The sequence below is a fragment of the Heloderma suspectum genome, chromosome 16 (genome assembly GCF_057233095.1).
Source record: "Heloderma suspectum isolate Gila_16-S chromosome 16, 16-S_ref, whole genome shotgun sequence".
In the NCBI taxonomy this organism is placed as follows: Eukaryota; Metazoa; Chordata; class Lepidosauria; order Squamata; family Helodermatidae; genus Heloderma; species Heloderma suspectum.
In genome coordinates, this window is record NC_139473.1 from 17702419 (window position 1) to 17730372 (window position 27954).

At 48.3% G+C, this 27954-nt stretch overlaps 1 protein-coding gene across 3 annotated transcripts in view; it reads right to left on the minus strand.

The window, feature by feature from the left end:
• The window catches only part of COL26A1 (collagen type XXVI alpha 1 chain), a 211875-nt gene extending 190543 nt beyond the window's left edge, over positions 1-21332 (minus strand). For 2 of the 3 annotated variants that reach the window (XM_084823048.1, XM_084823049.1), the window contains exon 1: positions 20755-21201. In XM_084823048.1, the coding sequence (XP_084679174.1) occupies positions 20755-20906 (152 nt within the window). In that variant the 5' untranslated portion in view covers positions 20907-21201. Of the gene's footprint in view, positions 1-20754 lie in introns of all 3 variants that reach the window. The other variant, XM_084823050.1, reaches the window with a different exon arrangement.
• Between the last annotated feature and the right edge of the window lie 6622 nt (positions 21333-27954).

The window sequence follows — 27954 nt, forward strand, 5'->3', positions numbered from 1 at the left end:
CGCATGGATGGACTGCTTCACGCAAGGGGCTCTCCGTGCTCATGGATGTACTGCTTCACGCAAGGGGCTCTCCGTGCGCATGGATGGACTGCTTCACGCAAGGGGCTCTCCGTGCGCATGGATGGACTGCTTCACGCAAGGGGCTCTCCGTGCGCATGGATGTACTGCTTCACACAAGGGGTTCTCCGTGCGCATGGATGTACAGCTTCACCCAAGGGGCTCTCCGTGCGCATGGATGTACTGCTTCGCGCAAGGGGCTCTCCATGAGCATGGATGTACTGCTTCACGCAAGGGGCTCTCCGTGCGCATGGATGTACTGCTTCACCCAAGGGGCTCTCCGTGCGCATGGATGTACTGCTTCACCCAAGGGGCTCTCCGTGTGCATGGATGTACAGCTTCACACAAGGGGCTCTCTGTGCGCATGGATGTACTGCTTCACGCAAGGGGCTCTCCGTGCTCATGAATGTACTGCTTCACGCAAGGGGCTCTCGTGCGCATGGTTGTACTGCTTCACCCAAGGGGCTCTCCGTGCGCATGGATGTACTGCTTCATGCAAGGGGCTCTCTGTTTGCATGGATGTACTCTTTCAAAAGAGCTCTCTGTGCACATGGATGTACTGCTTCATGCAAGCGGCTCTCTGTGCACATCGATGTACTCCACGCAAGGGGCTCTCCATGGGCATGGATATACTCCTTCAAGCAAGGGGCTCTCAGGGTCTGCCTTGTTTGTTCCTGATTGTACATCAGCTGCTTTGGAGGCTTTTCAGCTAAGGTAAAACTGCTCTCAGTATACAAGTGACAGTGGAGGTCCGGTGTTCCATGATGCACAGACATGCAGCTCTGCATCGCTGGAACAGCATCATGGGCAGGGGGGCACCTTAAAAAGCTCATTATCAGCCCAAACAACTGTGTTGAATTATCTCCTTGTTTTCCTAAGGATAGAAAGGTCTCTGTGTTGTACTTAAACGCAGATCAATGTTTAGGGCACAGAGAAGGGTAGGAGTGTTTTGATAAGCAGAGGGCCTTTCCCTCCCCGCCCTCAGGTTCTCTTCACAGCATTTCATTCCAGAGAGATCCCGTTTCTCTCCAAGATGGGAGACGAAGTTCAATGAAAAGCCCTCAGAGGTCGTCAGCTATGAGTGGGACAGGGGACTGAGTGGATTCAATAAAAGCATAAAAAATGTTTGCCTTTTAATGAAATAAAGAGATCAGGGGTCATTCCATTAAGCTAGCAAAGCGCCCACCAACTGGTGGGAATGTATACGGAGTAAGCCCGCCTTCATTCTTGAGCCTTTGCTCTCAGTTCAGTTAAGCCTGGCAGCCTTTGCTCCCTTCCTTAAAGTGAAATGGTAGTTGGGCATACAAGTATGTCCGAGATGAGAACAGAGACCGGTGTGACGTTGGCTGTTGCTACTGCTGCAACCCTAGAGGGACTGAATGCTCCGCAAGAAAGGGGAGAGCAGTGATCTAGGTGAAGCCGCTGGGGGCCATCCTCAGGAGGGTTGGGGTGCGGCGTCATCAATATGCGGATGACACACAGCTCTGCCTCTCGCTCAAATCTTCACCAGGGCTGGCCGTGGAATCCCTGTCCAAATGTCTGGAGACGGTGAGTGGCTGAATGGGGAGGAACAAGCTGGAGCTGAACCCTGACAAGACCGAGGTGCTTTTGGTGGGAGACAAGAGGAGGCTGGGGAGGTCGACCTGGTGTTGAATGGGGTACAGCTAATCACTGCCTTATTGTGGCGAAGGGGCTTGTGTAACTCAGTGAAGCCATAAGCTATGCCGTGCACGGCCACCCAAGACGGACAGGTCATGGCGGAGAGTTCTGACAAAATGTGGTCCACTGGAGAAGGAAATGGCAACCCGCTCCAGTATCCTTGCCAAGAAAACCCCATGGAACGTATCACAAGGCTAAAAGAGATGACGCCAGAAGATGAGCCCCTCAGGTCGGACACTCCGGGAGAGAGCGCAGGACAGGAAGGCCTGGTGTGCTATGGTCCATGGGGTCACGAAGAGTCGGACACGACTGAACGACTGAACAACAACAACCTTGAAAGACCAGGTCTGCAGCCTGGGGGTCATTTTAGACTCCCAGCTGTCCATGGAGTCTCAGGTGTCAGCTGTAAGCCAGACAGCGTTGTACCAACTGTGTCTGATACGGAGGCAGTGCCCCTACCTTCCCGACCATCTGCTCCCATCGTTAGTATATGCCCTGGTCTCCTCTCGTCTAGACTACTGTAATGCGCTCTACGTGGGGTTACCCTTGAAGACAGTTCAGAAGCTGCAGCTGGTGCGGAACACGGTGGCTCGCCTCATTAAAGGCAGCCGCCGGCGTGATCACATCACTTCAGTGCTGAAGGAGTTGCACTGGCTACCAGTTGTTTTCTGGGCCAAATTCAAGGTGTTGGTTTTGACCTTTAAAACCCTATACGGTTTCAAGGAGCGCCTCCAGCAACACTGGACAGGCTGCTCAACAAGATCAGCCTCGGATGGCCTTCTCTCTGTCCCACCAGCCAGGACAGCTAGGCTGGTGAGGACGATGGCGAGGGCCTTCTCTGTGATGGCCCCCATTCTGTGGAACTCCCTCCCTAGGGAACTCCGCCATGCCCCCTCTTTAATGAGCTTCCGCCACACAATGAAAACTTGGTTGTTCAGGCAGGCATTTGGGGTGGGTTAGGGTATTTTTAGATGATGTTTTAATGTGTAATTTTACTGTTTTAAATTGTACTGTTGTACATTGCCCAGAGTGGCCAGGTGACCAGCCAGATAGGCAATTAAGAAATTTAAGAGAGAGAGAGAGAGAGATGCTCCTCTAGCCACCTTCCCTACCTGGTGCCTTCCAGGTTACAATTGCTATGATCCCCAACCAGCATAGCTGAGGTTGATGGGAGTTGTACTCCAATCTGTCTGGATGGCACCAGATTTCAGAAGCCTGCCTTATGGTGCCTAGAAGAAAGGGGGCATCTGTGGTGAACTCTAAGAGGAGCTTGCAGATTTCCTAAAGCAGGGGTCTCAAACTTTTTTGGACCTGTGGGCACACTTGGGAATTTGAGAAACTGCCATGGGCATCACCACAAAATACCTAATCAGTGGATCGCCGCTTTGGCGTCTACCTGTCGCGTCTCCGGATCTTAGCCTGCATCTTGTTCAGCAAAAAAGACATCACAGCATCTCTTTAATAAAGCATTGTCTAATTTGGGTAATTGCTGGCAGTGCAATACAGCGAATGATTCTTTTAGATGTATGTTTTGGCAGCGTCCAGAAATTGCTTTTTTGGGGGTGGAGGCTTTTACACGGATAAATTTTGTACTGGGACAGTCTTTAATATTCACTGATGTACACACTCTTTTAAATTATTTACCTGCTTCATGGAAATCAACAAATGGTCAGCGGAAATGGATCCTCTGCACCCTTTTGACAGCGAACTATTCCAACACTGGAAGGATAAATACCCACCTCCTATTATGCAATGCACTGAGGACCTTACAATGCTTTCACTATTTGAAAAGGTGGCATATAGACGCCACCTTCAAATGGATACTTATTTGGATATTTGGCACACCTTTGTTGAAGCCTATGTATAATTGCTAGAAAGTTGTATGCATTTCATAAAAATCCATGTGCATATATTTAAAAAAGGGAGGGGAGAATAAAAATATTTTTCTGGTGTGAACCGAAATGCACGAGAGATGCTCTTTGAGGTGAGCGATGAGAGCGCCATATTCAATCCCTCCGATCAGTAGGGAGTGCTGGGTGTCAAAGGGACCTCTGGGCACTGCACACCCAACAGTAAGTGGTAAGTGAGCGGGCAGGGAAGCATGGATGTGGTGGGCAGGCCTACAGTGATGGGGAAGGAGAGCCAAGGGTGGCTGCCGTGGCAGGCCCCAATCCACCATTCCCCTGATCTGCCACCTGAGGCAAGGGTCTCTCCCTGCCTCATGAGAGAGCTGCCCTTGCATCTAAGCTAGTGCCCATAACTATCATCGCTTGAAACCGCCAAAGAAGTCTTTGCTTTAAGAGCATAAGAAGAGCCCTGCTGGATCAGACCAAGGGCCCTCTAGTCCAGCATTCTGTTCCCACAGTGGCCAACCGGCTGTCATCCAGGAGACCACAAGCAGGGCACGAGAGCAACAGCACCTTCCTGCCCATGTTCCCCAGCAATTAGTGAACATAGGTATACTCCCTCCGATACCGGAGGTAGCATAGAGCCATCAGGACTAGTAGCCATTGATAGCCTTCTCCTCCAGGAATTTGTCCAGTCCCCTTTTAAAGCCATCCAAAGTGGTGGCCATCACTCCGTCTCGTGGAAGTGAATTCCATAGTTTGACTCTGCGCTGTGTGAAGACGTCCTTCCTTTGATCTATCCGGAATCTCCCACCCATCAGCTTCATGGGATGACTACAGGTCCTAGTATTTTGAGAGAGGGAGAAAAATGTCTCCCTATCCACCTTCTCCACACCATGTATAATTTTGTACACCTCTAAACTTTCCCCGAGTCACAGGGATTCTGTGGACTTGTGGATCTTTTTTTCGTTTTTTAAACTTTCTGGAATTTTATGCAAATTTAGTCTTAGAAAATATGTAAAAAAAAAACCCCAAAAAAACACCAGCCAGAAATGTGCATATCCGCCATAGTCTAAAGCATGAAAATGCACATGGGGGGGTGTGCCTTTGCATAAGTGCAAATTCAGGAAATTGGAAAAAAATCTGATTCCATCAATGAGCAGACAATGGAACAAAAGGCACCTCACAATTTGCAAAATGCAGGCAGGACGGATTTTACAAAATCTGTACATCCCTAGTCCAGGCACAGATATTTGTCCTACATCTTCTGCAGTGCAGAGAGATGAAAAGAATTCATTCAGCTTCTCTGCAATCTCCTTACCCTCCTTTAGTACTCCTTTGACTCCAGCGTCATCCAATGGTCCAACTGCCTCCCTAGCTTTTCCAAATGGCTGGTTACAGGAGATAGTCCCAGCCCCTGAAGCAACAAATAACAATGGCATTGAATGGAAAGACTTCCCATGTGCTGCTGCATAGCACACCCTGACCCCCCCCCCACACACACACACACACACCATGGCGAAGCATAATAGCAAGGAGGTTTGCCAAAAAGCAGCAAACCTTGCCAAAGTGGGGATGGATGGCAGATCCTGCCGAAAAGCGGAACTGCAATTATTTCCAGCAATATCTGAGACACACCAGGGAACACAGAACTCATGCTAAAAAAAGCAAGCGTTTTGTTTAAAAAATCAGATGCTAGAGAGCGGGGATGGGGGGGGGCACAACCTCTTGGAAATGATTTCACGGAGCTGGGAAGGGGGCGGAAAAGGCCAAGGAAAATGACTGTGGCCACGAACGGAGCACCTTGCTGACCACGGAAGGCTAATGCATGGGGCAGAGGGGGATGGGGTGCCTAGTAGGACCGACATTTAATGGGGAGGCAGGATGGAGCTTCATAAATTGCCTTGAGGGCCCTGGGAGGGGTGAAGGCTGTATAGAAATGTTCCGATAAAGAAATAGAAGTATGCACCGTGTGGGAAAAGAAAGAGAAAGAGAAAGGAGTTTTTCACCCTCTCGCCTCATAGGAGGACCTGGGGGTCCCTCAGAGAAATTGATTCAAGGCGGACAAGCGAAAGCTCCCTTTCGCACAGAGATAATGGACGGAATCCACTTCCGAAGAATGCCGTTCTCTATTCCTGGCATTAGAGGGCTCATGTAGCCCAATTCTGGCATTTTTCCTCCCGTCTTTGTGAGGAGAGGAGCATCCCTGGCCATGTGATGAGGAGAGAAGCATCCCTACCCGTGCAATGAAGAACCCTGGAGAAGCAGGGTTCACCATTGCATGGATCCTCTCCACAAATACGGGAGGCACATCGCACCTTGGATAGCTCCTTTCAAGGTCCGACTGGTTCTGACTGAAACCCAGAGCAGAATCACAGTGCTCTGTTAAAGACAAATGCTTCCTTCCACCCCCTGCTCCCCTCCTTCTGAGCAGGCCCGCTGAGCTCCAAAGAGCCAGAAATTGTGGCTTGCCACAAACTGGGTCACCTACATCCCTACCAGCCCTCTAAGGTTGTTGGGCTGCAACACCCATCATCCTTGACCCATGCTGGCTGGGGATGACAGGAGGTGAACAACCTCTGGAGGACCACAGGTCTCCCGCCCTTGCTCTGTCTGTGAGCTGCCGTGAATAAAAGAGACTGAGCTTTGAATCACTAATCCATCCCCTTCCACCCCCAGTTCAGATCTCACTTCGGCCATGAACTTGCTCCTACGCGAGCCGCTCTCTCTGAGCCTCAGCTTCCCCCCCTGCCCCGTTCTGCCATCTGCAACATGGAGATGATAATACAGACCTACCTTGCAGGACTGTTGTAAGTATTGAAAGAAGATAATCTTTGCAAAGCGCTTTGAACGCTCAAAGGCATTATATGAAATGCTGGGGGGGGTTATTGTCTTCTGCAGCAGGGCCGGCCCTGTCATTAGGCAGAGTGAGGCAGCCGCTGCAGCAGCTGCTGGGGGACAGGGAGCAGTGGCAAGATGTTCGTGGACAAACGTGTGCCCTGCACCCCCTCAGCTAGCCCGCTGCCTTGAGCTGCGATGGAAGGCACTGTCCTGTCACCCGCACTGATGAAGTCAGAGCCAGTTCCCACTCTGGTCAGCTTCTGAACGTGGAATGGGAAGAGGACACCATTTTGTCCTTTGCTTCAGGCACCACAATGTCTTGGGCCGGCCCTGTTCTGCAGGGATGTCTTGTGCAAAGTTCCATTAAATATCAAACTTGCTTTAAATACAGAGTGTGTTTGGTTTGGGGAGGGGGGTGCTTTTTCAACTAAGCACTTAACCTCAGAGATGCCCTGAACTTGTGAACCAGATCACCTCATAATTCAGCAGCAAAAGGAAATGCAGCATTTGAACTCGGTTTACACAAGCCAGTGACTCGAAGTTCCATTTACAGAGATAAGCTGTTCCCGATTGCCGGTAAGCTATACATGCTCCTAAATCTGGAGGGGGGGGGGTGTCTTTTCTTTCTTTCCTTAGAAAAATGCGTTTATTACATAGTGCAAAATGTGGGCTGGAGAGCGTTCATACAAACCAAGCCAAAGAAGGAGAGGGAGGAGTGACTATCTGAAGAAATACAGCACCTTCCCCAACACCCCGGGATGACAACGGAGGCATGGAAACACTTTCGACGGACCCGTGTGCCAAGTGAAATGGATCCATAGCTTAGGCCAGGCCAAGAAGCGTATTAGCAGAAGGCAGAAGAACAAATGCAGAAGTACAAATGAGTGTGGCTTCCGGAGCCTTTCAGCTTCAGGTGTTAGGTGTGAAGGTGCGAGCCCTTTTCCAACTTACAAGCAATTTCTCCAAGCAAATAACAACAGAACAAAAACAAATCATTAAGAACAAGCAAATACAAATGGAAGATTAATGTAGCTTTTTAACAATGTCAACACAGGGGCAGGATGAAAACTGTGGAATAACATGGTTCGGTAGAAGAACATGCCATAAAGACAACTTAGGGCGCAATCCTATGCATGTTTGGACAGAAAAAAGTCCTACAACTCCCAGCATTCCCCAGCTAGCGTGGCTGGCTGGGGAATGCTGGGAGGTGTAGGACTTTTCTCTGTCTAAATATGCATAGGATTGTGCCCTAAAATTCGTAAAGGTGCGATTCACAGTTAAGTAGAGAGTGAGCCGCGCTGAACACAGTAGGACTTACTTCTGAGTAAACATGCCTAGGAATGCAACACATGGGAATAAAAAGGCCTAAGGGTCAAGCTGCACATACACGGATCTGGGTTGCATATAACGCTAATCCATGGTTTATTTAGCCTATGGTTAACCCATGGTTTGTTGCCCTACCCAGGGTTTGTCTAGCAGGTGATCAAACAAACGTTGGTTTGTTTCTCAATCCCTGGGTTGTTTGTTTCCTTCCTCCTTTACCTGCTCTCTCCCTGTATCCCGAATGACTTTGTGGTGTTGTAGTACTGGCATATAGAGCAACTGGGTTTATTTACCACCCTTGCCTGCCACCTCTGAAGCCTGGCAAAACAACCCACAAAAACCCCACAGTCACACGTAACGACAAGCCATGGCTTCAACAGCCCAGAGTTCACAACCCAACAACAAACCATAGATTCTCTTTCTGGGTTGTTTGTGGTTAACGAACCATGGTTTGTTAGCGTGGCTGGGTTCACACAACACAACAACCCAGAATTCAACAACCCATACCATGGGTTAGCGTTATGTGTGAACCCAGCCATTATACAGCTTTACGTATAACTTTCACTGATGTTCAGTTATGTTCTCTGTATTTCTTATCTCGTTTTAAATTTGTAAAAAAGAAAAAAATGTTTAAAAAGCCCTGCTGAAACCATATTGCTGCCTGAGGCAAAATACAAGATGGTGCCCCCCACATACACACACACAATTCCATGTATAGAAGCTGACCGCACTGGCAGTTTAATCTTACACCATCACTGATGAGAGAACAGTGTTCTTGACTGCACAGCACATCTGAGGGCACTTTTGGGGGCGCAGGACTGGCTGTGTGGCATACACTGCTCTATCTTCCGACAGAGGGAAATGGCCAGTGAAACTCAGAAGGAACAACTGGGCAACTCCCACTGCCACCTCCCAGCATTTGCCACCTGAGGTGGCTGCCTCACTCTGCCTAATGGGAGGGCCAGCCCTGAAACTAGATGTGACGCTAAATACATCTTTGAATCCTGTAATTGGGATTCTCAGTTGGGCAGGGGGGGTCACCACAACACACCCAGCACTGAAAGAACAGGTGGGGGGGGATCTTACTAAATAGTCCTCCCTACACACATACCAAAAGACACATGAAGAATGAATGGGGATCAGAGAGGGGGGAGCGTGGACACATCTTGTCTCGAATGCGCATAGATGCGCATGCATACTAAGGCACCACGCAGTGCACAGTTTGACATTTCATGTGCCCTAACTGGGAGTGTTTATTTGCACTGTTGATAACCTACTCTAGGACAATTTTGTCTTTCTAGTATATCTTTAGCCCAGCCTTTCCCATCCAGGTGCCCTCCAGATGTGTTGGGACGATAACGTCCATCACGCCCAGCCAGCTGTGCCTAGGAAGATACAGGAAATCAGCAGAGAAGCCAGAACTCTTGATACGAAGAGTTCCCAGCGGCCTAGGAAGTAAAGCACTGCGTCTCAAAAGGAATCCGTCTGGTTCAAACGGCAGCCTTTGCTGCCACCTCTTCAGACAAAAGTGTTCCTGAAGCCGCCACTCCAAATTTTCCCCTCTCCGTCCCTCCCCAGCCTCTCTCTCCATCTTCTGACATGCTCAGGTTGACCTGCTAACTAAAGCCTTCTGTGGAAAGGTCAAATGCAAAGTCTGACTCCCAGAAGGATAAACCACATCAAGGAACCGAAAAGGAAAGAAAAAGAGAAACAGCAGGTCCCCCCGCAAGTCTTCAAGCCTGCCAGGCACAGATGGAGAGAAGGAAACAAGGCTGGCTTTACATTTATTTATTCTGGAGGCAGACCTGAATGGGAGCCAAGCAAGGCTATCCCAGCATATAATAAAAGCTCTGAATGAGGGACAGCTTTCCCCCTACAGATACACCCATACGCTTTTTCCATCCAAAAAAAGTCAAGATACTAGCCCTCTTGGTGATTCACATCTTTGCCTGGCCCATTTGCCATGGGGCTAGTCAAGGAGCAATTTTGTGTCATGGAAGGGCCTTTGCAGGTGGTGAAAAAAGTGCTTCTCAAGGATGGAGTTATATTTTTGCTAGCATTGCACACCATAAAATGGACATTGATGAAGTGAGGTGATGTTCCAGAGGTGCAGAACCTCTTTCCGCCAGAGGGCCACATTCAGTCTCAGAGAAGCTCTTGGAGCCTGCATTCGGGGGGGGGGGCGCTAAGGCAAAAGAGGGGTGGTCCAGAGGCAAAAGGGGTGTGGCTAAAACACAAAAAATACCAGCATATTTTAGCTTAAATCTCTTCCTGCCAGTAACTAAGCCTTAGGAGAGGCTTTCCCGCAACCACCAATCATTTAATGGTTTCCCAGCTTTTATGCCCTTTCATCCCCATTCTAAAAGTTTGAAATGCCAAAGATGTGAATCACCAAGAGGGCTAGTAACTTGATTTTTTTTGGGGGGGGGGGATGAATGAAAATAGCATATGTGTATATCTGTGGGGAGAAATCTGTCCATCATTCAGAGCCTTTATTATATGCTGGGATAGCCTTGCTTGGCTCCCATTCAGGTCTGCCTCCAGAATAAATAAATGTAAAGCCAGCCTTGCTTCCTTCTCTCCATCTGTGCTTGGCAGGCTTGAAGACTTGTGGGGGCGCCTGCTGTTTCTCTTTTTCTTTCTACTGACGTAGGAGCCACCAGCCTTCACTGGCTCACGCAGTGGCCAACCAAGAGAACATAAGAACATAGGAAGATAAGAAGAGCCCTGCTGGATCAAACCAAGGGTCCATCTAGTCCAGCTTTCTGTTCACACAGTGGCCAACCAGCTGTGAACGGGAACCTACAAGTAGGGCATGAGTGCAACAGCACCCTCCCGCCCATGTTCCCCTGCAACTGGTGTGCATAGGCTCACTGCCTCTGGTTCTGGAGATAGCACATAGCCTTCAAGACTAGTAGCCACTGATAGCCTTTTCGTCTATGAATTTGTCCAATCCCCTTTTAAATCCATCCAAAGTGGTGGCCATCACTATGTCTCTTGTGGTAGCCAATTCCATAGTTTGACTCTGCGCTGTATGAAGACGTCCTTCCTTTGATCTGTCCTGAATCTCCCACTAATCAGCTTCGTGGGGTGACCCTGTTGGGCTCCAGGATTATGAGAGAGAACGTAAAATGTCTCCCTGGGTCACGTTCTCCATACCATGCACAATTTTATTCACTTCTCTCACTCGCCTTTTTTCTAAACTAAACAGTCCCAGACGTTGCAACCTTTCCTTGTAGGGGGGTTTCTCCAGCCCCTTGATCATTTCAGTTGCCCTTTTCTGCATCTTTCCCAGCAATATAATATCCTTTTTTTTAGATTTGGCGACCAGAACTCTACACAGTATTTCAAGTGTGGTCACACCATAGATTTGAATACAGGCATTATGATCTTTGGTAGTTTTATTTTCATTTCCTTTTCTAATGATCCCTAGCATGGAATTTGCCTTTTTCACAGCGGCCGCACACTGAGTCGACATTTTAATCGAGCTGTCCGCCACAACCTCAACATCCTTTTCCTGATCAGTCACTGCCAGTTCAGACCTCATGAGTGTATATGGATTGTTTTTGTCTCAGTGAGCATCACTTTATACTTACACTGCAGCACAGAAGAAAACTTTCTTAAAATATAGAGTACTTTTAAAAAAATTGAATGGTTTTGTATGAAGAGAGGAGAAAAACATTTATCAACCCTCTCCTAACAGATATCTAGTATAGCCTCAAATATCTTCACTTTCTTTGTTATGGCAGTCTTGCTCTCACAGCTCTCCACCACACAGAGATCTGGTTCACACAACACAACAAGCCAGAATATGGCTTGAGTGTGAGTTGTCATTGAACCGTGGGTTGTTGTTGAATTATGGGTTGTTGAGTTGTGTGAACCCAGCTGTGCTAACAAAGTTTGTTAGCCACAAACAAACCACAGCTCGTAAGTTGAAGAACAAACCATGGGCTCTCTTCATGGGTTGTTCATGGTTAACAAACCACAGGCCATGGGTTATTTGAGGGTTGTTTCCCCCTCCAACAAGCCATGCTACCCAGGTTTGGATGACATGGCAAGCTGTCTCCAGGTGGATAATTAAGCAAATGGCTCCCGGCATTTGCCACCATAGCTTGTTTAAGCCAAGGTGATCGTGCGAACCGGGCCATAAACATGCAAAAGAAGGACGTGGCAGAGTACACAGCTGCTTCAAAACTGTAGGGGATGGACACCATGTCTAAATGCTCCCCTACCTAAACAATCCCTGCAAGGAAAAAAGTAGCACAACAGGGAGCAAGCAGTCTTTTCCCTTGATGTGACAGCATTTACTTGCAGGGAGGTTTTGAAGTGGGGAGCATTCAAAAATGGTATCTCCCACTGGCCATCTGAAGTGGTTCCATCTCTCCTGCCACATCATTCTGCTCCTCTGTGGCTATGGGGCAATGGCTGTTTGATCCGTGTGGATAACACTGCAATAATTATTGTGAGATATTGGCAGAAAGAAAGAAAGAAAGAAAGAAAGAAAGAAAGTTTTAAAAATACCCATATCACACACACACTCCTCTTCTTTTGCAATTTGACGTTAACTCTGTTAAACTGAATGCCAGATCGAGGCCTGCATGCCAGCACTGTATTTTATTTTAATTCTTGCACAACAGCTTTTTTTGTTTTTGCTATTTCTTATTATGTTTTAATTTTTAATTAGGCATTATAACCCTCCCTGAGCTAAAAGTTTGAACAGGCAGCTCAAATGCTTTTAAATAAATACATTCAATTCGCATAGTTTCCTTCCAAAGTGGTCAGCCTTAAGACTGAGGCCAGTTAAATCAGAAACCAAAAACTCTTTTGAACCAAGTCCTGGAGAGTCACCACAGTGATTTCTCCTAAACTTCGGTAATGTTTGTTCTAGAAATTAGAAGTGTTCCCTCTACTGGCAGAAATATTTCATGCTCGTGCCTTCCACGGCGGTGGTTTTCACGTTTTCTACCTTTGAGGAGCCCTTCCCACAACAACGTAAGTCTGGCATTGGCATCCAGGGCCGTTGAGCAGCCCGGAAGCCTCACCAGGGCCCACCAGCACAGAAACCTGAGCCACGATTTAAAATTTCCCGCAATGCCTGGAGCAAGAATACGTCGGGCACTCCAGGGCTTTCTACCAAAAAATGTCAGTCAAGGAGACTACTGTACCAGATCACCAGTACAAGCAGTACATTTGAAATGCAACCAGGAGGAAACAGCTCCAACTTTTCAATGGTGGAAGGAAAAGCTACATTTGATGCTTTTTAGTGTAGAGGGGGAAAAAGAGGTGAATGAGAGACATGATTGAGGTTTACAAAATTATGCAGAAAAGCAGTGCAGAAAATTTCATAGAAAGAAGGTTTTCTCTTGCTCTTGGAATACTGCAAGACGGGGTTGTCCCATGAAGCTGATTGGTGGGAGATTCAGGACAGACAAATGGAAGGACTTCTTCACACAGCACAGCATTAAACTGTGGAATTCACCGCCACAAGATGCAGAAATGGCAACCAACTTGATGGAGCAATGGCCACCAATTTGGATGGCTTTAAAAGGGGATTGGAGGAACTCATGGAAAGTAGGCGTTACCAACGAATGTGTGAAGATGACCATATCAAAGCTTACTAAAATGAGATGTGCATGAGCACTCCACCTCGTGCATGCAGCCCCGTCGTAGTGCATAGCCATCAATCCAGGAAGTCTCCAATAACCCAGTGTTTCCCATGTCGTCCGATCTGGGAAATGATGGTTAAGACCAGGACCTTAAATCATGGTTTGAAGTTTACAATCCTGGCTTGTTCTGAAGCTGGTAACCATTGCTTCCAAGTTCATCCAAACCGGGGAAATGTGGTTAATTGGAGACCTCCTAGTTTAATCGCTGCTTGAAATAGCAAAGGGGCTGTATGAATGGAGGAAAGGCTCATGCATATCTGGGCTTAATAAGCCAATATATGGTTGTCTGGACTAGGCCAATGGCTCTCAGTCATGACAATGATCTGGAACCTCCAGATTCAGAGGTAGTATGCCTCCAAATACCGAGTGCTGGGGGACAACAGTTGTTTATTTATTTATTATTAAATTTATTAATCGCCCATCTGGCTGGTCACCCAGCCACTCTGGGCGATGTACAACATACAATAAAACAGTTTAAAACAATAAAATTCTACAGTAAAAACATTTCTAAAATACCCTAACCCACCCCAAATGCGTGCCTGAACAGCCACGTTTTTAATGCACGACGGAAGCTCATTAAAGAGGGGGCATGGCGGAGTTCCCTAGGGAGGGAGTTCCACAGAGTGGGGGCCACCACAGAGAAGGCCCTCTCCCTCGTCCCCACCAGTCTAGCTGTCCTGGCTGATGGGACAGAGAGAAGGCCAGCCGAGGCTGATCTCGTTAAGCGGCCTGTCTGGTGCTGCTGGAGGCGCTCCTTGAGATAGGCTGGGCCGAAGCCATATAGGGTTTTAAAGGTCAAAACCAACACCTTGAATTTGGCCCGGAAAACAACTGGTAACCAGTGCAACTCCTTCAGCACTGGAGTGATGTGATCTCGCCGGCGGCTGCCTTTAATCAGGCGAGCCGCCGCGTTCTGTACCAGCTGCAGCTTCCGAACCGTCTTCAAGGGTAACCCCACGTAGAGCGTATTACAGTAGTCTAAACGAGAGGAGACCAGGGCATGTACTACCGATGGGAGCAGATGGTCGGGAAGGAAGGGGCGCAGCCGCCGTATCAGATGGAGTTGACACAGCGCTGTCCGGCTCACAGCTGACACCTGAGCCTCCATGGACAGCTGGGAGTCCAAAATGACCCCCCAGGCTGCGGACCTGGTCTTTCAAGGGTAGCCATACCCCATTCAACACTGTTGTCGCTTTCAGGCCCTGCTTGCAGTGGGGAGGTGAATCCACTCCGGGTTTCAGTCAGAACCAGTCAGAACTCTAAAGGAGCTATCCAAGGCAGCTCCTTTAGAGTTCTGACTGAAACCCAGAGCAGATTCACCGCCTCACTGACATCGGAGCCACCTGCCTCCACTGCCTGCTTATGGACTTCACAAAAGCCACTGTGGGAAACAGGATGCTGGGCTGGATAGGCCTTTGCTCTGATCCAGCAGAACTCTTTCAATGTAAGTATTTATGTGCATTCTTTCACTGATAAGAGGTTATTTATTAGCACCATAGGGAGCTCCCTTACACCATCAGGTCACTAGCCTAGTACTCTTTAATCTGAGCGGCAGTGGCTCTCAGGGGGGTTTTCTCAGCCCTCCCACCAGGCTAAGATCCTAAGATGCCAGGAATCGAACCTAAAGCATGAAAGGTATGCGCTCTCTACTACTGAACGATGGGTCCTCCACTAGCTTTGCGAAGTCCCACAAACCACACCCCACCAACATTTCACAGAGGAACATATGGATACTCTTGCAGCACCCCCATGTTTTATAACAGGGGACGCTGCGTAGGCCTCCCAGTTTCCCAGCCCACCCGTTTCTGAAGGTCTTACTCTGCCTACTACAAATCCCATCACCCCCAGCCAGCACAGCCAGTGATTGGGCATGATGGCAGTTGTAGTCCAACTCTCTGGGGGAATGAGGTGAGCTCAAATGATGAACAACTCTCAAAACTCACACCACCCCTATGAATGAATGAATGAATGAATGACAAGATTTCCCCCCAAAGGCAGAAACCAGGATAGTGATTTAACAGGGACAGGAACCAGAAAAGAGGAATTCTCCCTGTTAAATACAACTAAGGGTGCAATCTTATGCATGTTTAGACAGAAAAATGTCCTACAATCCTATGCATGTTTAGACAAAAAGTCCTACAATCTTATGCATGTTTAGACAGAAAAATGTCCTACAGTCACATGCATGTTTAGACAGAAAAAGTCCTACAACTCCCAGCATTCCCCAGCCACCCATGCTTAAAGAGCCATAAAGGCCAAAGCTGCAATCCTATACCTTAGCCTTCACCAACCTAGTGCCCTCTAGATGTGTCAGACTACAACTCCCAGCATCCCCAGACAGCATGGGCATTGTAGTCCAACATATCAGGAGGGCAGCAGGTTGGGGAAGGCTGCTGTACCCTCTTATATGGGAGGGAGCCCCACTAAACTCAGTGGGGACTTCAGTCTGAGTAGACATGTATAGGAATGCACTGTTATACATTTATTCAGGCAGATGTTTTCATGGACCAGTGTCCACTTCATCCATCAAATGCATCAAGAATGGTCTTCAGATGGCAGGTATGTCTACACAAGTGAGGGTAGAGAAAATAAATCTAGAAAACAATGGGGTCAAAATGGCAATGAAAGATGCAAAAAGTACCGACCAAGAGAAAATTCAACGAAAGCAAACCTTAAAAGGATGCAAAATAAGCCGAGTGTTTTAAGCAGGCATGGGCAGAAGACAGATTGGATCTACTGGTACATCTCTGGACAATTTGTAGTTGATCACCAAGGATTTCTGACTCCCAATCAATAGGGATGGCGGAGAATTTCTGAGAATTTCTCCATGAATCTCAGTGAGGCCGAATGCCAACGCATTCGGCCCCCCGAAATTGGTGGTGAAATTCTCTGCCACCCCCCCGCCACCCCCGGGATGGGACTTACCTCCTGCGAATGTCCCTCTCGGCGGCGGGTCCCGGCAGCGGTTCGGCGGGAGCAGCGGCCGGTCTTCCGACCGGCTGCCGCCGCCGCCATTACAAAATAAAGTAAAAAAAAAAAAACCGTGATAGGCTACGTAACGATTAACGTAGCCTATCACAGCTAGATTTCCAAAGTCAGCCGTGATAGGCTACGTTAATCGTCACGTAGCCTATCACGGCTGAGTTTTGGGGGGGGAAGCGCATACGCAAATGGCGGCGGCCCATGGGTGCCGCCATTTGCGTTCCTTATTTTGGCACTTCTAGTCTACGTAAAGATTTACGTAGACTATGGCAAAAATAAGAGCAACGCTATTTGCGTACGCGTTTTTTTTTTCCCAAAGTCACCCGTGATCAGCTATGTGACGATTAACGTAGCCTATCACGGCTGACTTTGGAAATCTAGCCGTGATAGGCTACATTAATCGTTACGTAGCCTATCACGGGGTGTTTTTGTTTTTGTTTTCACTTTTTGTTTTGCGGCCGGGGAGACGGGGCGCTTCTCCCTGGCCTGAATTTCGGCCAGGCGAGGCAGGGCGCCTCCCCCCCCTCGCCTGAACTTCACGGGGAGAAGCGAAGCGCCTCCCCCCCACCGCGAAGCCAAGCTGCGAAAAGGTAAGTGACTTTTGTACATCCCTAGCAATAACTCCCCCCCCCCCCAAATTAGGCTACTGAAATGAAGAAAGCTTCTGGAGGGAGGGAACCAGGGATGGTTTTGTGCATGAAATGACTGAGAGCTCAGTTCTGATACTGAAAACAAATTCCTGCCCTGCGCATATGTTCAGAGGTGCCCTTTCCATTTTAAGTGTACGCACACCCCTCTTTCTGAGCCACTGTTTTGCACATGGCTCCACTTGCTGGATCTCAGAGTTCTAGGAGAAAAAGCAATGTAGATCCTGTAAGTCAGAAGTCTGCCCACCCTTGATTTCAAGGACCACGGAGTCCTGCATGATCCTGCCCACCTGAACAATACTGTATACAGGTCGCAACAGGAATGCAATCCCACACTGTGAAATAGCTGTGCACATGGTACAATAGGCATGCAAGTGACCTATCTTTGATCATGACCTCTACTCCTCTAACCCCATACTGCCCTTAGACAAACAAATGCCCCCTGTTCCCTTAAATGACTCCGGCCATTCTTCCCTGTGGTCCCCTATCCGTGGAATGCCCCACCTTTTCCCCCAGGAACTGAAATCAGGGGTAGAAAGAGGGTTTGAATAATATGGGGGGGGGGGGAGGATGCCCTTGGCCGAAGAGGACCCAGGCTCTTTGGCACCATGGTAAAAAACAACAACAAACGTTTCACAATCATGACCATTTCATGAGATTTAACTTGCATTCTAATTCAAATGAGCTGTACATGTCTTGTTTTCTTCAGGTAATTTGGTACTACTTTCAAAAAACGGACTTCTCAAACGCGGGACGTTCATTTTCAGTTGCTCCTGGCACATCTGGGAGTTCCAGTCCTTCACTTCTGCTCACGATCAGGCAGAAGACAACAACTTCCACAGCAAGATTCTGCTCCGTTATGAAAAAAAAAAACCACTGATGCATATTTGGTGTGTTTGGAAGTCGCCAGAGATGGTTTCCTATTTAATTCATCCCAAGATCGGGTGGAAACTGAATACATTCAGCTTGCACACCATAACACTGCAACTGACAAGCCGATCTTTTGGGGCAGGGGCTGAAGAATTCCGGGGGAGTACAGGGCCGTCTTGCCACACCTGGGGCCCTCCAGATGTTTTGGACTTCTGCTCCCATCAGCAGGGCCAATGGTCAGCAGTGCTGGGAGTTGTAGTTCAAACATCTCGAGGGCACCAGACTGGGGAAGGCTGGTATAGGGGGAATGGCTTAGAACTCCCTTTATGGACCTCTGCCCCTTTCTCTGCCTTGCTCCAAGTTCTTTTTCAATACCCACTGTTTCTACGTGGCATTGGGCTTATCCCCTTAACCTTCATCCCCAACTGTAAGCACGTTTTTGACCCCACAGCATTGCTCCCCATTCTTCCTCCTCTCCCTTTGTTTCCCCTCCATCTTCTCACTGCCTGTTTTCAGATTGTAAGCTCCATGGAAGCAGGGACCTTTCTCTGTAAGGGGCCATGTTTATTGATGGTTCGGCATAGATAGACAGGCTCACAATCCACAATTACGTGCTTTCCCTTCCACATAAGTTAGGGTTAGGGTTGGCCTAACCCAAGGGGCAAATTCAATTTGAGGGAAGCTCTCAGGGACCACATCCCAGCGGTAGGCAAGGTCAAAAGCAAAAGAGGGTGGGACCAAAGCCAAAAGGGGGTGGGACCAATATCAAAAGAGCAAAAAACACCAGGACATTTGAGCTTAAGGGTGCAATCCCATGCATGTTTAGGCAGAAAAAGATCCTACCATCCCATGCATGTTTAGGCAGAAATAAATCCTACCATCCCATGCATGTTTAGGCAGAAAAAAGTACTACAACTCCCAGCATTCCCCAGACCTTTTCTGTCTAAACATGCATAGGATTGCGCCCTAGAGCTGTTATACTGCCAGTAACCAAACCTTTGGAGAGTATTTCAGACTTTTAGTTGGGGGAGGGAAGTGGAAAAACCAGGAACCCACCAAACAACCTGAGGCCAGGGAAGGAGGCAGGCCAGATTTGGCAGGCCAGATTTAGTCCTGGAACTTGAGTTCAACACCTCTGCTCTACGCTTTGTGGCAGGCAGCGGAATGAGTGAACCAACTCCATTATGTAGAGTTACAGGAGGTAAGGGACTGACACTCAAACAACATGGGAAAGGAGCAGCATGAACCCCTCTCCTCCACTACCCCTGTGGTGTGAACCCCTGCTCACTGGGCAGCCTGGTTCCTCCCCCAATCTTCCCCCCTCCCCCCTCTTTATTTGAGAGAGAAGGATCACACAAACCAGTCCTCTGCCAGGGGTCATTCTCACATGGGATGGTGCAGCACAGGGAAGCACGGCCCTTCCACCGCACAATTTCAATTTCTAGTCACCCACGCACCCATCTCCAGTGAAAGTATGAACTTGCAGGCTTTCCCAGCCATGGTGACAGGGGATGATGGCCATGCTGGCTGGGGCTGGTGAGAGTTGTAGTCTCACACACCTGGAGGGCGCCCGGTCGGCGATGGCTAGATCAGGGCATTGTGTCTCGAGCGCTATGAGGGCTTGATCTGTGGTGTTAAGATTACAATGGTCCCTTCTCACACACACACAAGCCACCGCTTGATGTCACGATCATCCAGTGAAGAGGGCTGTACCAGCCCAGCGTAACCACAGCTAGGGTGATGCCAGCCATCTGGGACTGGGGCGGGGGGGGGGGGGAGGGAGACGGTGAAGGCTTCCAGCTCAGACTAGGGACAGAGAGCTCCTACCACTAACAATCTCCGTGCTGAAGCTAAGCAGACCTGGGTCTGGTCAGTGCTTGGAGTGGAGACCACCTGGGAACCACACGCAGCCACCTCGAGTTCCAAGATGGAAGAAAGGTGGGATATGAATGGAATAAATAAATAACATCAATATTTATTTCAATTAATAATATTGATATACCACCTCATATTAAATATTTATATACCACTTCATATTAAATTCTTATTAATAATATTTGTATACAGAGCGGTTCACTCCAGGTGGCTCAGCCAAGAGGCATTTGTGCAATCATTCTGGCTTTCCTTCCTTAAAGGGTCTGATGCAGCAGGAAAGCATGGCAAGGCTACAAATCGGATGCCGTCTGGACCCCCTGCAAAACTCTGTGAATGTGGCAGCAGGATTGCACAAGAAAAGCCTCCTTTGGAAGGACTCTGAGACGCTCACGGGCACATTTAAAACCTCGCCACCTATTGTTTCAGAAATTAAGCTCCCCAAGGCTGTTTGTTTATTTATTTACTTCATTTCTATCCTGCCCAACAGCAGAAGCTCTCTGGGTGGTTCACCAAAATTAAAACCACAGAGTGCTGCATAGAACAATATAAAAGATGAAAGCTTAAAACCACAGTATCACAGTACGACCAGAATAACACCTGGCAGCAATGCAGAGATTTAAAATACAGATTCAAAACACCAGAGCGAAAAGACTAGGAAGCTAAAATGCTAAAATACTGGGAGGATAAAAAGGTCTTCACCTGCGGCCGGAAGGAGCGCAACGTAGGAGCCCGGCGAACCTCTCGAGGGAGCTCTCTCCTGTGGCCGGGGTTGCTCCCCGACAGTTGTCACAATAACCCCAGCACCCTTGTTCCAGAAATTAACGGGCCCGGGCCCCCCTCGACTGTTCCTCCCTCCCCCCGCCCCACTGCCTCGATGAAGCAGCGCCGTCTTGAGGTGCCGCTGCCCTTCCCAGCTGCTGCGAAGTTCAACCCTCCCGCAGGAGCGCTCCTGCCGGCGTTTGGCGCGGAGAGGTTCGGGTCACTCACCGGCGGTTAGAGAAGCCGTTGCCCGACGGTCCTCCGGAACTCTGCTCGGGATAGTTGTGCTGCAGGGCCGACGCCGGGAACTGATAGAGAAATCCCGTCCCGAAGGTGCATCCCCACAAACAGCAGCAGCACCAGACGAACACCAGGGACATCTTGGGAAGGCGGTGGGTCTGGAGAGGCGCTTTGGAGAGGGCAGCAGCCTGGGCGCGCAAAGCGGCCGCGGGCGAGCGGGGGGCTCTCCAAGACCCAGCGGCTCAGAGACCCATCCTCCCGGGCAGTGCAGAGCTCTGGCGGGTGGGGGGCTCAGACCAGAGGCAGGAGGAGAGGGGCCGCCGCCGGCGGAGCCCTGGTTGTTAAAGGCGAGGCGGAGGGGAAGGCTGGTTTCCAAAGGCACGAAGTGGCCAAGGCGAGCAGCGTGCGCCCTGGGCGCACAGGCGGCTTGCGGGTGCCTTTTCAAACCGGAGCGAGTTGCTTCGGCAGCTCCCTCCAAAAGGGGGCGGGAGGTGGGTGGGTGGGCGCCGGATTAACCCTTCAGGGGCGTCGCTGCTGCTACTGCCTTAGCAGCAGCTGCTTTGGACAGGGCTATAAGGAGGAAGACTTCGCTGGGAAACGTTTCCGACGAACCTTGCCGGAGAGGGCGGGTAAATCCAGCTCCTTCTGCCAGCCCCCTTCTCGACTGGACTCCAAAGACGGGGGGGGGGAGTTGTTTTTTATTTATTGCATATATATCCTGCATTTTTTCCTCCTGCAAGGAACCCAAGGCAGCTTACATTATCCTCCTCCTCTCCATTTTATCCTCACAACAACAACCCTGTGAGGTGGGTTGAGCTGAGAGTCTGTGACTGGGCCAAAGTCACCCAGGGAGCTGCCACGGCCCAGTGGGGACTAGAACACGGATCTCCCGGCTCCCAGTCCAGCACTCTCACCACTACACCATGTTGGCTGTCCAATACCTCACTGTAGATTTATCCCAAATCTACAGCCCAGGTGGCAGCTCAACCGAGACAGTAAAGGCTGCTTCACGTATCACAACGTTCCAACGCTGGATAAGGCTGTCAGTGGCTACTAGTCCTGATGGCTATGTGCTACCTTCACTAGCAGAGGCAGTAAGCCTATGTAACACGGGTTGCTGGGGAACATGGGCGAGAAGGTGCTGTTGCACTCATCTCCTGCTTATGGGTTCAGCAGGTTGGCCGCTGTGCGAACAGGATGCTTGACTAGAGGAGCATCCTTGGTCTGATCCAGCACGGTTCTCCTTACGTTCTTATGCAGCTGTCTTGGAGCTATACTGCTCCAAGTATATGGGGGTTCCTTTCCTCCAGGTTATTTTTGGCCTCTTCCACATCTTTTCTTCAGGGGTACACTGCCTCTGAACATGGAGGCCCCATTACCATGCCCAGTTGCTCGCACTGCTTGTTCCTAACCCGCAAAATGAGGCCTAATCTGCTTGCGGTGAGGTGCTTTGGTCCGGGGAGCGGTTTCCATGGTGCCTGGAGGGGACGAAATATATCCCCTCCATCAGATTTGGAGGGAGAAAAGGATGGAGGGCGGTGAGGCAGGAAATGAAACCGTGGGGATCCCCCCTTCCTCTGAGGAGGCCCACTCACCTTGCTGGGGCCAACGAAGAGGATCTTCACTTTCAGCATCCCCCTTATGTTCTTATGTACTGGTCCTTCGCTACAGGAGCAATTGGGGGGGGGGTGCCTCACTTGATGACTGTAATTTCAAAGGGTGGCTTGAATGTGTCAATGAGGTGCTGAGGGTCTCCGGAGAGCACTTTCGGAGCAACTGATGTCACCTCAAATGTGAACGAACATTTTAATTTATTTTATCAGCAGCAAGATTGATTGCAGTGGCAATGAACCACTTAGATATGCCCGGGTAAACAGATGAACACAAAAGCCTTGCTGGATCAGACCAAGGGTCCATCTAGTCCAGCATTCTGTTCATGCAGGAGCTAACCAGCTGCCTGTGGGAAACCCACAGGCAGGACACAAGTGCAACAGCACCCTCCCACCCATGTTCCCCAGCAACTGGTGCACAAAGGCACACTGCCTCTAATACTGGAGGCAGCGTATAGCCATATGCTACCCATACAGAGGAGTTGGCACAAAAATGTCAGTGAAGTTGGCATGAGGCAAAGCTCTTGGGAGAAGACATTCGAATGTCAGGATGCCACCACAGAGAAGGCCCTAGCTCATGTCATCACCTGATGTACTTCCCCTAATGCCAGTGTGGTGCAGTGGCTAGAGTGTTGGACTGGGAGCCGGGAGATCCGGGTTCTAGTCCCCACTCAGCCATGGAAGCTCACTGGGTGACTTTGGGCCAGTCACAGACTCTCAGCCCAACCTACCTCACAGGAGGATCGTGGATCGTGTAAGCCACCTTGGGTTCCTTGCAAGAGGAAAAAAGGCTGGATATAAATGCAATAAGTAATAGTAATACTACTAATACTAATACTACTAAGACTAATAATGGTGGGACAATGGGACAGACTATCTCTGACGTACACACCATCCTACAGTCATATGCATACAGGAACATAAAGAAGGAAGGAGAAGCTTTTCTTGAGAAACTTTCTTCAAAAATCAGATTGGGGTGGAGCAGTGAGTATTCCATCAACCCCCACTTTGCCAGGAGACATTCAGTTTACCCAGATGGTACCCATCTCAGGATCCTATCCATCCCTGAAGATAATGGCTCTTCCCCCGGGTGCTTTCCATCCCTCACCTCCTAGGTGAGGCTCACAATTTGAGAATGGGGCTGTTCACACAACACGCTAACCCACACTCAGTGATTGAGTGTGGGTTGTTGTTGAACCGTGGGTTGTTTGTTGAGTCCTGGGTTAGTGTGTTGCTGGACATTTTCCATAGGGTGGCTTGTTAACCACCCTGAACAACCCAACGACAAGCCATGGGCTCTCAAGGTGGCTCATTCGAGAAAAATAAGCCACCTGCATGGTTAACAAGCCACCCTACAGAAAAGGTCCTGGGTTCAGACAACATGCTAACCCATGGTTAAACAAACAACCCGCGGTTCAACAACAACCCACACCCAAACACTGAGCATGGGTTAGCATGTTGTGTGAACCCAGACATTCACTCTATATTGTGAGATTTCTTCGGAGCTCCCAGTAGCCCTGCCTCCTGCCTGTGGTGATGGCAGCTGGCTTATAGGGCAGTCATGTGTCCTCCTTTACAGAAGACACTCCTCTGTTTGAAGCCATCCTCTGTTTGAAGGGCAGTCCAGTCCAAGTCCAACTTAAAGATAAAGAACCGTCAGAAGTGAGAGCAGCAGGGGCCTTGGAGTTGCCCATCCACACTTAGCACCCGGACAGCGGACAGATCAGCCATTCACTTGGTCACAGTGGTCCCTGCTGGGATGAGATGCACTGTATTATTATTGCAATTTGTTCTAAATTTACATCTATGCCTATGATGAAGACATGCAAATTGGACCTCTTTTTTGGTGATGCATTTCCTTTTATTTTGGCAATGCTTGAGGGTCCGTCCCATCTAGATGGCTTTACAGTAGATGGAAGATAGATCCATCGAAGGCTCTTAGCTGTGTGACAGCTACATGGAGGCACCAGATTCAAAGGCATCGATGCTTTCTGAGGATCGGTTTCGAGGGAGCAGTACTGGGGCACGTGGCTGGCCACGGCAGGAAATAGGTTGTTACACCATGTACACCATTCTGATCCAGTCTGATCCAGCAGCACTCTGCTTGTTTTCTGACGTGAGTGGGGAATGGGGTGAAGTATACATTCAGCTCAGAATGGATTCCAATAGCACAGCCCCTCCTGAAACGGCACCACTTCGGAATGCTTGGACAGGTCATCCGTGAATACACTTCAGCCATAACTGGTCATACCTGGTTTAGCCCCAGGCAACATAATTGCCCCCTGCTCCCTGCCCAAGCTATGGGAGGAACCTTTCTCTCTTTGGTTAAGGATGTGGGGGAGACATTGGGCGACACAGGAAGTTGTAAGGCTTTCATTTCCTGTGTCATGCATCTGGAATTAAACTTGTGCATCCCCCATCCTCCCCTTTCTATTATGTAATGCATAAACTAATCCCACTTTGGGAGTTTGCGGGTGTGTAAAATGCAAACGTCTCACCATGGATGTGTGCACATACGTACAATGTTATAAAGTTCCATTTTGCACTTGACAACTGTGGAAACAGGAAGTCATGAGGTGCCTCCATTTCTGGTTTCTCCTGCATTTCACTCACCTTTGAAGACATACTCTGATTTTAAGCATTCATGCTAGAACTGCCTTCCCCAATCCAATGCCCTCCAGATGTATCCTACAATTCCCAGCATTCTGTGGCTGGTTGGGGGATGCTGGGAGTTGTAGATCAACACATCTAGACTGCACCAGGTTGGAGAAGGCTGTGCGAGAAGGACCTTTACTCTTCAGTCTGAAACACTGAGCGCTGAACACATTTGGCAACAGAATTCTGGACTGTACAGACCACAGTCTGGAGCAAACCGTTGGTAATTCCTGGATTCTCATGCTCTGGAGATAACCTCACTAAAGCTTTCTCCTAGTAACGTACCAGGACTATTAAGTGTTACGAACACATAGACCTCTGTTTCTAATTAACGGTAAGATTCATTATGCCGGGGCATATAAGCTTTGACGTGAATTTGGTGAGAATTCCTACTCCTCCTTTCACTAAATCTCAGTGCTGACAGAAATCAGATCTCTGCTTAGTGTATTCCACTGACATCTTCTGAAAAGGAATATCATTGCAACCCCACAGTTAGTCAGCGGTGTTAATAGAAGGCAAAGAAGATGGGATGTAGGAAGAGTTCTTTTAGGTGAAAGAGAAACTTGAATGCAGTTAACTAGAGATAAAATTTACCAGGGTAGGTAACCTGGTGACCTCCAGATGTTTTGCACTACAACTCCCATAAGCCCCAACCAGCATGGCCAATGTCAAGAGATTGGGGAGTTGTTGTCAAAGACACCTGGAGGGGGCCAAATTGTTTATCCCTTTATTCAAATGGAATTGTCCTTCTTGGAACTGTATCATTGTTGCTAGGTACCATCAGTAGGTATCATCGCGGGGTCTAAAATCACTTCCAGGACAATAGATGCCCTCCATCCTCGCAAGAGGGAATATTGGTTGAAGGGCAGTCACAACAAGCAAGGTAGAATATTGATGATGATGGTAATTATGATATTGATTTGATGATGACAATGATGCAGGAGGAGGACGAGGGCGATAGGCCAACCTTCTGGACAAACTCCACCCAGAGTGGTGAACAACAACATAAATATACAATTGCAATAATATTACATTATATTTTTAAAAAACTTTAACTTTCAAAATATACAGAAAAATAACAATACTTTAAAACAATTCAGCAAGTACAAAACAATTCAAAGCCACGGCAATTCAAGGGCACAGAAATAAAGTAACATATAGACCAGAAGAAAAAAGACGTTGCTTCTGAGTCGACGAAGAGTTGAGGACTTAACTATATTTCAGGAAAAGGTGGGGTAGGTGAATTTCTAGCACACTTTTCGGCATACAAAATGCGTTGCAGTTCTGAAGTGCTTTACTGGTTCAGAAAGGCTGCACTGTTGGTAAAACGTCAAGGACACTCCGTGATCGCCATGAATTTGTACCAGTATTATGTACTAATAGCGAACTCATCCTCCAAGGGTGGATTGTCATGTAGCTGAAATGGCACCACCGATTCGCAAGGGGGAGGGTATCAGCAAGCTTGGGAGAATTCCTAGATTTGCAGAAATACAAAATATCTTCAGCGGAGAAAAAAAACTAAGCCCCCCGCCCAAAAAAACCCAGTGACAACTAAGCATGCTTGACTCGCACAGAGTGCTTTTTCATTACTGATTTTTTATTGTAAAATTTCAACAGAACAAAACAAAAAAGAAGAAACAAAAAATTGTACCTACATAAATGTGGATATATCAATTTCAATGCATGCATATGAAATGTGGTTCTTATCGTAAATGTGTTTTTATACTTCGTATAATGTGTCTTAATAGTTTTTAGTTTTTGTGAACCTCCCAGAGAGCTTCACCTATGGGGCAGTATAGAAAGATAATAAATGCTGATAATGATGATGAAAATACATCTTTCTAAGAATTGCACATAAACTTCAGCAAAAGCAGACCAAGTATCCACATAAGTATCCATTTGCAAGCGTTGTAAGGTTCTCAATCCATTGCATTATAGGAGGTGAGCAGTTATCCTTCTAATGTTGTAATGTCAGTCTTTTAGCTGTCAAAAGGGTGCGGACGATCCATGCGCTGACCATGCACTAACCTCCAGGAAGTAGGTAGATAATTTAAGAGGACATGTACACCAGTCAATATTAAAGAGTCTTCCAATGCAAGGTTTATCCATATAATAGCCTCCTCCTCAAAAGAGGCAACTATGGGGCATTGCCAAAACATATGATTAAAACAAGCATTAGCTGCATTACACCTCCAGCAATTAGCCAACTTACACAAACCCTTATTAAAGCGACATTGTGGTGTCCAGTAGACATGGGCTCAAGTTGCTAACTAAGTGTTGTGGAATGAAAACTGGGAGGGGGAGGGGAAACAAAATCATTACCATTATCATCATCATTATTTACAACAAACCGCTCAATAGCCAAAGCTCTCTGGGTGATTTACAGAGATTAAAAACATAAAAAATACAGAGTTTAAAAGCCATTTACATAAAAAAAAACACGAAAAACAATATACATAAGACAACATATATCTAAAGCAACTTCAAGCAGTCTCAAGCAATCAACCATAAGACAAATCCAGGATTGATTAAAACTCATCATATGGCAAATGCCTGGTAACGAAGTTTCCTGAGAGAAAGCATGGCTGGCTGACAGGAACCCTGAACAGGAGCATCCCACACTATATCATTTTGTTCCATGTCCTGTTGGAAACAGGGTGTCCCAGCTTCCATCAAAGAGTCCTGGAAAATGTCATTGTTAGACCGGCTTCAGTGGCCTCTTATTTGAGGGAGAGCAGTGGCACTGATGGAAGCCATGTCTGATCCTGTCGCCTTGCACCATTTAAATAGTACACACACACACACACACACACACATAGCCTGAGCTTTTATTAGCCCCATGAGTAGGGAGATACAGGTCCCTCTGTCATCGTGCCCGACTGTCCCCCCATCTCCAGTAGCTGTGAAGAGGGAGATTTAGATC